The 12,254-nt window shown below is 42.5% G+C and overlaps 2 protein-coding genes across 2 annotated transcripts in view; one reads left to right on the top strand and one right to left on the bottom strand.

Annotated features, from left to right (window-relative positions):
- Positions 1–4,416, top strand: part of LOC143282527 (galanin receptor type 2-like) — a 5,255-nt gene extending 839 nt beyond the window's left edge. The window contains exons 2-4 of the mRNA XM_076588204.1: positions 863–1,508; positions 2,337–2,811; positions 3,713–4,416. Coding sequence (XP_076444319.1) covers positions 1,039–1,508; positions 2,337–2,811; positions 3,713–4,102 — 1,335 coding nt within the window. The 5' untranslated portion in view covers positions 863–1,038 and the 3' untranslated portion in view covers positions 4,103–4,416. The remainder of the gene's footprint in view (positions 1–862; positions 1,509–2,336; positions 2,812–3,712) is intronic.
- Positions 1–12,254, bottom strand: part of LOC143282173 (uncharacterized) — a 65,685-nt gene that overhangs the window by 22,821 nt on the left and 30,610 nt on the right. The window contains exons 19-21 of the mRNA XM_076587737.1: positions 11,355–11,695; positions 10,233–10,350; positions 8,711–8,848 (exon numbers count right to left, since the gene is read on the bottom strand). Of these exons, the coding sequence (XP_076443852.1) occupies positions 8,711–8,848; positions 10,233–10,350; positions 11,355–11,695 (597 nt within the window). The remainder of the gene's footprint in view (positions 1–8,710; positions 8,849–10,232; positions 10,351–11,354; positions 11,696–12,254) is intronic.

Here is a 12,254-nt window from a genome sequence, read left to right as displayed (position 1 = left end):
TCATCTTTCAATGTCAGAATCAGAACTCAGTTTTCAAATCTTAAATCTGGAATCACATCTCACTGTCAGTATGATTAACACTGATCTGTTACATCATTTATTTGCTGTGTGTGGGGGCAGGGGGTGTGGTGGTGGTGGTGAAGATTTGCATGTAAAATGTGACTGTCTGGGGTGAGACCTGTTGCGTTATGATTCAATGTTGATGGTTTAACTCTCTCCATACGAACGGCGAAAGAGACGACGTTAACAGCGTTTCACCCCAATAACCACCATCAAAATATTACCAGCGGAAGGCTCTTACACTGAAGAGGTGAATGTTGACAAAGAATACCACAATTCTGACGACGGAAGCCAAAGGTTGGGTCATTGAGACACCCACTGGACATCCGAGGGGTCTGTGTAGAGGAGAAGAGAGGACTGGCCGTACTGAGTGAGTTAAAGCACTTTACAAATGTATTCTGCTGGCTTAATACACTGAAGTGCACCCTGATTCTCCAGCTTAAACATTCAACCCCCCCCACCCCCCACCTCCTCTCCTCCCTTTCAAACAATAACATTCAAATGTAAGAACTAATACTTTAACAAAATACTGACGATCACTATCATGTGAGACGGGACATCAAAATTCCTCCTCTTCCTCCAAAGTAAAATGTACAGAATTGATGTATCTGCATTCTTTCCTTCCAATATGTTGGTTGACCAGTACGTACAATGCCTGAACTCGATTGCAACCGATTCTCAAAGTTAAGATTAAATGATAACAATAATGCTTACAACAACAAACAGAAAATTTACTCATTCTCACTGTTAAAATCCAATGCATACAACAGTATAATGGAGTTCATCATTTCTGTCCTCGCAGCGCCAAAACGGAGTACAACATAACCAAGAGCTGTAAAACGTGTAAACTTTGCTGCGAGTCATGACATCCCGATGAGCAGCAACAGAACCAGGCCCTGAGCCAGGCAAAGAAAAGGAAAAAAAACACCCAACAACAACAACAACAACAACAAAAAACCCACACCTTTCTTGAACAACATGGCATCCCCCCCAACTCCAACACCACCACCACCCAACGACACTTGGAGCTTCAACAGCAGTGATGCCGACAACAACAACGTGACTCAGGCGACGCGACCACCTATCAACATTGATGACATCTTCCTGATCATCCTGAAAACGTTCCCTGACTACCGGGACTCCCTGGCACTGGGTCGCTACGGGTGTGCGGTGCAGGTAGGGGTGGGGACGGTGACCAACCTGCTGACAGTGATGGTGATGACACGCCGCTCCCTCCTCACCTCCACCACCTGCTTCTACTTCGCTCTGCTGGCCGTCGCTGACCTCTTCGTGCTCTACTTCAGCTGCCTGCGCAGGCTGCTCTACGTCATCAACGACAACGACGACGTCTTTGTGCAGCATGACTGGGCCTGCCACCTATTGAACTTTCTGGCCTACTTCAGCTACGACTTCTCTTCCTGGGTCCTGACCGTCATGACAATTGACAGGTGAGCCATATCAATTAATGTGTCACCAAGCTTAATCCATTGACTGCTGAACCTTGGATGAAAAAGATCTGTTTGGCTTTTTTTTCTAAAGTGCTTTTACAACTTTTTGTTAATGTATAAGGAGGCGTAATCAATTTTGCTGAAGAAACGTAAAGCAAAATGAAGAGGAAAAAATAACCTGAAAGAATGATGACTGACATTCTGGCCAGAGAGCTGAAAATTTATCTCAGTGAAGTGACAAAACTTTAGTGAAGAGCACTTACTGTTAGGAGTCAAGAGATAAACCAGGTATAAACTGGGACTGAAATTTTTGAAAGAGCATATGGGACTATGACTGACACGTTTGTGCCTCGTGAATGGATTTCCTTCTTCTTCTGCTTCTTTTTCTCTTTTTCTTCCTTTTTATGTGTGTGTGCACAATATGGTTTCAAATTAGTTCTGAGAGGAATGTGTCTCATGACATTCTCTGCCATGGTGCAGTTATTAGGGTCACACAGTAATCTTGGCTTATAAAATGACTGCCAGGTCCTCAATGACTCTAATTATTTGTCTATGTCCAAGTATTTGAAGGATGTCCTCACTGCAGTGCTTGAGTCTTCAGGATTGCACAACATGGCCGTAAATGTACTGTTCATTATGATTTTTTTTCCTAGCAGTAAACTGTTGATCTTATGTCAGTCTTACATGCTACCAAACATGATGTCTTGTACAACATCACTACCTTCGGAAAGTGCACATGAAAAAAACCCAACCCATCAGCAGATTATGCAGAAATACTAATGGCTTCAAAGATAAATTCAAAACAACGTTTTCCTGTATTTCCTGCAGGTACATTGCTATAAGGTTCCCTCTGAGGTCAGCTGCCATATGCACGATACGCAACGCATGCTTTGCTGTGGTTGGTGTCGTCCTCCTCTGCACGGCCAAGAACTGTCACTTCTTCTTCACCTTTGAGAAGACCCCCAGGAGCGGGTGCCTGGGTCTGGATGCTCACGCAGACTTCCTGGACGAGGTCTGGCCATGGATCGACGCCGCCCTCTATTCCTTCCTCCCCTTCTTCCTGCTCTTCCTCTTCAACATCCTCATCATCCACCGTCACCGCCAAGCTCTCAAACAGCAACGCTCCCTCCACGCTGCCACCAACGGAGCCCGCGTCAACCGCTTCAACCAGCGGCTGACCACCATGCTGCTGGTTGTGTCCTTCACCTTCATGCTCATGACAGCGCCCAAGGTCGTCCTGTTCTGCATCCGGAGGGAAGTGTTCAAGCTCGTCACTCCAGAAGGGAGAATAAATTTTCCAGTGGTGAGTTTTGGGATGCTGATAATATTATATCATAGAAAACAGTGTTCATCTCCAATGGAAAAAATGTAGTAATCTCACACGAATGTATGTAAACATGTGTGTGTTTGTGGTATGCATCCATTTGTGTTAATATATATGTGCTGTGTGTATGTGCAGTATGCATGCACATGTGTGTGAACATATTTGTCCAATAATGTGCCATTGGATTTCAGTATGTGTGAAACATGGTTGATGTGCATATATACAAGCACTCACACTTTCTCGGAAAAAAGAAGTTACACTAAACTAGAAATACACCAACATTACTTTTTCAAAGAAAAAGAAAAAGAAAAAAAACTTTGGAGGTGCACGATCATCTCACTAGATAAAAAAAAAAGTGTGGAAAAGAAATATTTTCTTTGCTTCATTTTCCAAATCACCTCTGCACAAAATCCTAAACCTCAACTGATGATAAAGATTTTATATTAAACTGACTTAAAATCAGTTTGTGGAAACATCTTCCAAATTCTTTCAACAATTCTATCACCCTTGCTTCCTGTGTGAAAATGACAACAGCATAAAATCCTGAACTTCAACTGATTATAAACATTTTAAACCGAGTCAAAAAACCAGTTCATGGAAGCATCTTCCAAATCCTTTCAGCAATTCTATCCTCCTTGCTTCATCTATGAAAAGTACCCCTGTGTAAAACCCTGAACTTCAAGTGATTATAAAGATTTTAAACGAGTCAAAAAACCAGTCTGCAGAAGCATAGCTTCCAAATCCTGTCAACAAATCCATCATAACACTGATTTCCTCTGTTACCTAGATCGCACAGTATTCACTGATCAGCTTTTTGCAGAAGCATTTTCCAAATCCTATCAACAAATCCATCGCAACACTGATTTCCTCTGTTGCCCAGATCGCACAGTATTCACTGATCAGCGCCATCTTCGACTTCCTCATGTGGACCAACCACACCATCAACTTCTTCCTCTACTGCCTCAGCGGCACTCGCTTCCGACAGGAGCTCCTCCGGATGCTGTCCCAGTGGTTTCTTTACCTCCGCTGCAACTGCAAGCAGCATGCTCGTGTCTCTGCCTCCAATCAGTGCGGAGCGCACAAGCATGTGACCCACACCAGGGGCAGACAACCCAGTGAGCGAAGGGGCAGCAGCACCAGCGTCATCTCCGATGATGTGGCCCCAGCCCCTGCTCAGCTGCCGCAGGAAACTGAAGACGCCCTGACTCGTGTGACACGATGGGCCACCGTGACATTCGTGGAAACTCAACAAGGTCAAGGACAACAGTGACTTTTGGTTGGGGGAAACCTCAATGAAGTCGAAAGTATGTTTGTTTTTTTGTTGAGGAGACCTCAACAAAGTGATGGACATTAATATATTTTTGTTGAGGAACCCTCAACAAATGATGGACAACAATTTAATTTGTTGAGAAAACCTGGACAACAGTTGTTTTGTTGTTGTTGTTGTAGAAACCTCAACATAATTATGAAAAATGGCTCATGAGGAAACCTCAAAATGGTAGGCAACTGTGTCTTTTGGGAAAACTGTGATTTTTTAATGAAACAAAAACAAAATGATGGACAAAAATGACTTTGGAGAAACAACAAAGTGATGGACTGTGACTTTTCCTGGCGGGGGATGGGTGGAGGTTCGGAGGGGAGGGGGGGGGGGGCATGGGGGGAGGACCTTTACAAAGTGACGGACAACTGTGACTTTTGTTCGAGAAGACCTTCACAAAACAGTGACTTATGTTGGAGTGAACCTTAACGAAGTGATGGTCAACTGTGACTTTTGTTGGAAAAGACCTTAACAACGTGATGGACAACTGTGACTTTTGTTTGAGAAGACCTTAACAAAGTGATGGACAACAGTGACTTTGTTATGAGAAACCTCAACAAAGCAATGGACAGCTGTGAGTTTTTGTTTGGAAAAACCTCTACAAAATAATGGATGACAGTGACTTTTGTTGGAGGAACTTCTACAAAGTGATGAACAACAATGGGTTTTTTTTTTCCGAAACCTCAACAACATGATGCACAACAGTGACTTTTGCCAGGAGATACCTCAACAAAGTGATGCGCAACAGTGACTTTAGTTGATAGTTACCTCCACAAAATGATGGACAACAGTGCCTTTTGATGAGGGCAACCTCAACAAAGTCATGGAATCCAGTGACTTTTGTTGAGAGGAACCTCAACAAAGTGATGGACAAAAGTCATTTTTGTTGGAGGAAACCTCAACAAAATGATGGACAACAATTATCTTTGTTGCTTGAAACCCCATCACAGAAATCCTCAATAATGTGATGGACAACAATACTTTTGTTGGGGAAAATCTGAACAATGTGATGGACAACAATGACTTTTGTTGGGGAAAACCTCAACAAAGTGATGGACAACAATGACTTCTGTTGGGGAAACTTACAATGTGATGGACAACAGTGACTTTTGCTGGGGAAACTTCAACAATGTGATGGACAACAATGACTTTTGCTGGGGAAACTTCAACAATGTGATGGACAACAATGACTTTTGTTGGGAAAAACCTCAACAAAGTGATGGACAACAATGACTTTTGTTGGAGAAAACATCACAAAAGTGATGGACAACAATGACTTTTGCTGGGGAAACTTCAACAATGTGATGGACAACAATGACTTTTGTTGGGGAAAACCTGAACAAAGTGATGGACAACAATGACTTTTGTTGGGGAAAACCTCAACAAAGTGATGGACACCAATGATTTTTGTTGGGGAAACTTCAACAAAGTGATGGACACCAATGATTTTTGTTGGGGAAACTTCAACAAAATGATGGACAACAATGACTTTTGTTGGGGAAACTTCAACAATGTGATGGACAACAGAGAGATTTTGCTGGGAGAAACCTAAAAAAAGTGATGGGAAAAAATGTAGACAAGAAAGCTAATTTCTTAGGGAAACCTGAGTGTATTAACCCTATCCAACCCCTTTACAACTTCTGTTATTAGAGTTGCTTATGCATTTATTCTTTTGGCTTCTTGTTTGAAGATGGTGACCATTGTGGTCTTCAACCAGGTTAAAAAGAACAAAGCTTCTGGATGCAGTGTAAAGAAATCACTGAGGGACTGCAACTTTCACAAGGCACCACTGCTGAAGCTGCATATATGTACCAAGCAAGCTAAATGTTAAACAACAAAATTTTAAAACAAATGGCATATTAACTTCTTGTTGTCTTTGTACATGACCAGCAGAACTGACAATAGCATGCACGCATGAGCCCAAGCATGCAAGCTTGCATGTGCATGTGCGTGTGTGTATCTGTGTGTGTGTGAAGTATTTGTTCATGTATATGTGTATGTGCAAGGTTTACTGTCTGGAAAATTCTTGTGGGTCGCATATTCATTTCATCACAACATTTTTTCTGTATTGTCTATTTAGTTTCCTTTCAGAAAATATATACTTTTACCTGCATCAGTTTAGAAAGTAATCTAGAATATCTTTTTTCTACACGTGAAATGCTCTAATGCATCAGCAGGTGAAATTGGCTAGAGGTGCAAAACCTTGAAAAAAGGAAATTTTCTTCCTAAAATTACGTTTCAGTAACATACTTATCTTGACCCACTGGTGCAGACTTCTTTTTCTGGCAGGAATGTCAGACCCCTGCCGGAGTCTGCACTAGTGGGTCACGGTTAAGTACGTGTAATTAAATCAAGTTTTTAAATCCTCTACACCAGACTCTAGAACTATGTTATCTTTCAATACTTAAGGATGAGACACCAGGATGGAATTATTGGTGTTTTCCCTTATAAGATCAAATACGCACGTTAAAGATTCTGTAATCCATGTCAGCGTTTGGTGGGTTATGGAAACAAGAATATACCCAGCATGCACACCCCCGAAAACGGAGTATGGCTGCCTACATGGCGGGGTAAATAAATTTAAAAAAAACGATCATACACGTAAAATGTTACATGTCTGTCTGAGCGTGTATGTGTATGCGTCTGAAATCTGATTGAATGACACAGGAAACGAATGATGAGCGCCCAGTGGCAGCCGTCAGTCGGCTCTACCCAGGTAGGCAGCCTGTGGTGCAAATGTCCCCGTGTATGTAAAGTGCTTAGAGCTTGGTCTCTAGAGGATAGGCGCTATATAAGTATGCACATCAATCAATCAATCAATAAGATAATCTAAAATTGTAATAAGTTTTGTTTTTCATCTCTGTGAATTAAGAGTTACGCATGCAAGTGACTGACTGGTGTGTAAGCACTTTGACTTGTCTCTGCACCAGATTCAGAGTGATATGGCTCACGGAATCATACAACTCAGCATTGACAGGGGATACCAAAATTAGTTCCAGTAAAATGGTATCCACATTCCTTCGTATGCAAAAAACTGCAAGCACAGGGAACTAACTCCAACAGTATTTCCAGTAATTTTCAGTCTATTTTCTGTGTTTTTCCACAAGGAGTTCACAACTCCCTAGGGTTGAAAAGGATAAATACCTATCATTATTATTATTATCATTATTATTACTATCATCTGATAGTGCTTTGGGTGGCTTGGATGACAAAAGCTCCAGAAATTACGATAATATAATATTTATGCACTAACTTATCATTTTCCCCTGAACTAAAGGCCATAATGCACAGTTCACATCATGAACTGATGACTGGGGAACTGAGGATTTCATCCATTTGCAGGCAAAATATCACAGTGCAATTCTGTATGTTTCTGGTGTAACTGTTTGTTTTGTTTGTGTGTGTGTGTGGGTGGGTGTCTGGTTTTTGGGGTGGTTTTTTTTTTTTTGTGTTGATGTATCCTACCCAGTGCTCTGAAGCTGAAGAGTACTCTGACCTTAACTGGAAGACTCAGACAACACAATTATCATATTCAATTTTCCAACTGGACAAATCAAGTTGTATTGTGTTGTGTTGCTGTTGTGTTGTGTTGCGTTGCGTTGCGTTGCATTGCATTGCACTGAGTTGGGTTAGGCTGGGTTGGGTTGGGCTGTATTGTACTATTGTAATTTGTATTGTATTGTGTTGTATTATCAGTGTAAGCTAAAAGTAAAACTGTATTGTATTGGAGTGTATTGTACTGATTGTATTTTACTGTATTATCAGAGTAAGCTCAAATGCAAGACTCTCAAGACCAAGCAGCCTGGAGATACACACTAAATGGATGGGCTCTTTGATCAATGGTCAGAGTTCCTGTGTCTATGCTGTCTGCATTCAGCACAATGGTACGATGTTTAGGTACTGAGTCAGTAACACGGGAGTGTAATAAACTCTGCAAGATAAAACAGTACTCACTAAGGGAGTCACCTCATTGTTCTGTCAGCATTTTATTCTCCTTTTTGAATGCTCACACCATGTGCATATTTATCATTTTGTTGGTTTTCTATTTTTCTTTTCTTTTTTGTTTGTTTGTTTGCTTGTTTTTTTGTTGTTGGTTTTTTTTTGCTGTTGTTCCCCATGTCTTACATGTTTCTTAAAAACCTAGCAAATCTGTTTATTTTGTTTGCTTTTGTTTTTAGTTGTTGTTTTTTTCATCTTTGTTCATGGAATTCCACAGTATTGTCATATTTTTGGTTTCAGTCAGAATATGTATGTTGTTTGAAATGATTGTACACATTCCATCAACTTGTCAATCATAGCGCTCACCAGTCCACAATGATTGAAATTACTTTCTGTTTCAAATTTCTGATTTTTTGTGGAGAATCTACAGCTGTGTCAGAGCGTGTGTGGATGCAAGCATGTGCATGAAGGAGAAAATGTGCTTTCCCTTTGGTTAGCTGCTTCACTGCTTTATTTATTCAGTTATGTGATGCGCTTTCTCTCCCCATCATACACACAGTCACAAGTCACATACACATGCACACACACACACACACACACACACACACACACACACACTACCTCCACAGGAGAGACCTGGCTGGTCTCAAACTGCCTGAGGATGTCCATGAACTGAGTGTAGGTGGGCAGATCTTTCTGCAGGGTGACCTTCACCTTGTTCAGGTAACACTGCGCGTACGCCAGGTCACGGTCATCCTTCTGCAACACACAGTCCCCACTTCTCTTATTAACAGTACCCACTTCTCTTACAAAGAGTATCCACTTCTCTTATTAACAGTACCCACTTCTCTCATAAACAGTCCCTGCTTCTCTTATAAAACGTCCCCACATCTGTGCAACAAACAGTCCCCATGTCTGTACCCACACCTGTGCAACAAACAGTCCCCACGTCTGCGCAACAAACAGTCTCCACGTCTGTACAACAAACAGTCCCCACGTCTGTGCCACAAACAGTCCCCACGTCTGTACCCACACCTGTGCACCAAACAGTCCCCATGTCTGTACCCACACCTGTGCACCAAACAGTCCCCATGTCTGTACCCACACCTGTGCAACAAACAGTCCCCACGTCTGTCCCACAAATAGTCTCCACGTCTGTACAACAAACAGTCTCCACGTCTGTACAACAAACAGTCCCCACGTCTGTGCAATGAACAGTCCCCACGTCTGTCGTCTGTACAACAAACAGTCCCCACGTCTGTGCAACAAACAGTCCCCACGTCTGTGCAATGAACAGTCCCCACGTCTGTCCCACAAACAGTCCCCACGTCTGTGTTACAAACAGTCCCCACGTCTGTGCAACAAACAGTCCCCACGTCTGTGCAACAAACAGTCCCCACGTCTGTCCCACAAACAGTCCCCACGTCTGTCCCACAAACAGTCCCCACGTCTGTCCCACAGACAGTCCCCACGTCTGTGCAACAAACAGTCCCCACGTCTGTGCAACAAACAGTCCCCACGTCTGTGTTACAAACAGTCCCCACGTCTGTGCAACAAACAGTCCCACGTCTGTCCCACAAACAGTCCCACGTCTGTGTTACAAACAGTCCCCACGTCTGTGTTACAAACAGTCCCCACGTCTGTCCCACAAACAGTCCCCACGTCTGTGCAACAAACAGTCCCCACGTCTGTGTTACAAACAAACAGTCCCCACATCTGTACAACAAACAGTCCCACATCTGTCCCACAAACACACACAAACAGTCCCCACGTCTGTCACACACACACACACAAACAGTCCCCACATCTGTGCAACAAACAATACTCAGTAGTGTGGTGGCCTAGAGTTAATGTGTCTACCAAGGAAGCGATAAAATCTCAGCACACAGGGTTGAATCCTACACTTGGCAGTATTTTCTCCATCTCCACTGAACCATGGGTGGAGGTATAAAAATTCCTGAGTGATCTGAAAAAAAACCCCAAAAAACAACTACTTAACAGATACCTGACAAAACACTCATGATCCCAAAACAACCACAGTAAACTGAAATTAAAAAACAAAAGACAGAAAGACAAAGAGGAGAGTAAAGAGAAAACTGTTCTCGTCCCCCAACAATTTAAAAAAAAATTTTTTTTATCTCACCCGTGGGTCTGTCTCCAAAACATCAGAAGCCAACAGTGACAATTTCTGCTGCCGACGTATCTCCTCTTTACTGCAGTGTCCATCCTTGTCAGGGGTTGTTTTGATGTACGGATTAAACCTGAAAACAGCACACAAGATTACACAGTTCGTAACACCAAAACGTCAGAACAAAAGTCCAGATACCTTCACTTAATTTAAGGATATATCATCTGAGAACTCAGTATCCACTCCTAGTTAGCATAATGTCCTTGCCAGCTTTGATGTTGGTTACAGAAGCTAACACTTTCAGAGGAAAAAGAAAAGAAGCTATGACTATCATACAAAGAAAGCCACTATGAAAAGGAGTTTATACTGGCTAAGAGCGGACCGGGCAAAACGGGTCATCTTTTCACTGTTAGCCGCGCGAAATTTGGCCAAGCAGAGCAAACCCATAGGCCTAGTTTGCATCAGTTTGACATGGTACAGTATATGACACCAAACAGTGATGTCTGGATGTGTTCTCCTCCGTTCCAAAGCAGTAGTTAAGTCACATGATACAGGCCTCAAATGGTAATAAAGATACAAGGTAAATTAAAAAGAAGTTTCAAAATCAGCCACAGAGCTAAATCATAAAAAAGACGATAAACCACAGATATTGCCAACATTTTTGTAAATGATTCAAAAGTAATAGGATCACAAATCAGATTCTCTGTGTTAACATAAGACAGTGTTCAGCAAATAGCAAACCAGATTTTTACATGAATTCACTGGCTAGTCGAAAAAGGCTAGGGGGGCTTTAACCTTTTACTAAACTTAATAATAATAATAATGATAATGATAAGAAAAATCATAATAATAATAATGAACACTTATTCAGTGCTTTTTCACAAACAAATCTCAGAGCTCAAAGTGCTTTACACGTACAGAAACTAATTAATTATAAGTAACAACAACAACAAATTTAAAAAAATCAATTTACACTTCAAATCCTGAAAATCCCACATGTACAGAAACTAATCAACTATAAATAACAACAACAACAACAAAAAATTTGAAAAATGAATTTACACTTCAAATCCTGAAAATCCCCCCCGACCCCACCCCCCCCCCCCCCCCCCCCCCCCCCCCGCCACCCCAGCTTACCCGATGGTGGTGCAGGCTGCCATGAGGTCGTGCATGTAGGCCTGACCGTCCTCCACCTCCCCTCCCTCCTCCTCGTTCTGACTGTCATCCTGCGACATCAACGCCACGTCCTCCACCTCGCTCCCCGTCTCGTCGCTCTCCTCCTGGCTGCGATCCTCCTTGGCAAGATGGGCGGGGGGCTTCCTCACCGCCGCCACCACTCTCCCTCCTCCTCCCCCCGCCTGTTCAAGCTCCGACTTGGGCTTGCGGCGACGGACACCCCGGCCCCTTCGCGTCCACGGCAGCAAGGGAGTGGGTCTGGCATGGAGGGCGCCGCTGTGGGGACGGTTTGCGGCCGGTTTCTGTGGTGGTCGGAAATACCACTCTGATTAACTTACTGATGGTGGAAACTGTATTAATATAAGAATTTGATTTCCATGACAATGCTCCTTCAATTACCATAATGATACTAATAATGAGGTGGATTTATATTAGTGCTAACCCTGTTGTTCTAACGACATGTATTTTTACAGTCTTTAGAGCTGAATTAACCAGCGTTTTTGTAGGCTGTCTTCCCCACCTCTCTCTCTCTCTCTTAAATACACACCCTGTATACACACACCCACTCACTCAAAGGCACATACTCTCCCAAATGATAATACTCGCACTTACAAATGATCAAGGTTACATGCAGAAACTCTGAGGGTATCATACAGATAAACAGGACCTTGCAGTCAGTTATTCATAAAACACAAATAGATGAAAGATAAAGAAAGGCATGGAAGATCCCATGTGTTAAGCGTCCTGTTGGTCTCTGTTACCAAACAACCCCTCCTGATGTTCAAACACCCAGCTAAAAGCACATCTGTTCTGTGAGGTGTTTTGTGATTTTTTTCGCCACTGTTAATTTCAGCTGTTTTC

The sequence above is a fragment of the Babylonia areolata genome, chromosome 5 (assembly GCF_041734735.1).
Source record: "Babylonia areolata isolate BAREFJ2019XMU chromosome 5, ASM4173473v1, whole genome shotgun sequence".
NCBI classification, from domain to species: Eukaryota; Metazoa; Mollusca; class Gastropoda; order Neogastropoda; family Buccinidae; genus Babylonia; species Babylonia areolata.
This window is presented reverse-complemented; position numbering and strand designations above follow the sequence as displayed.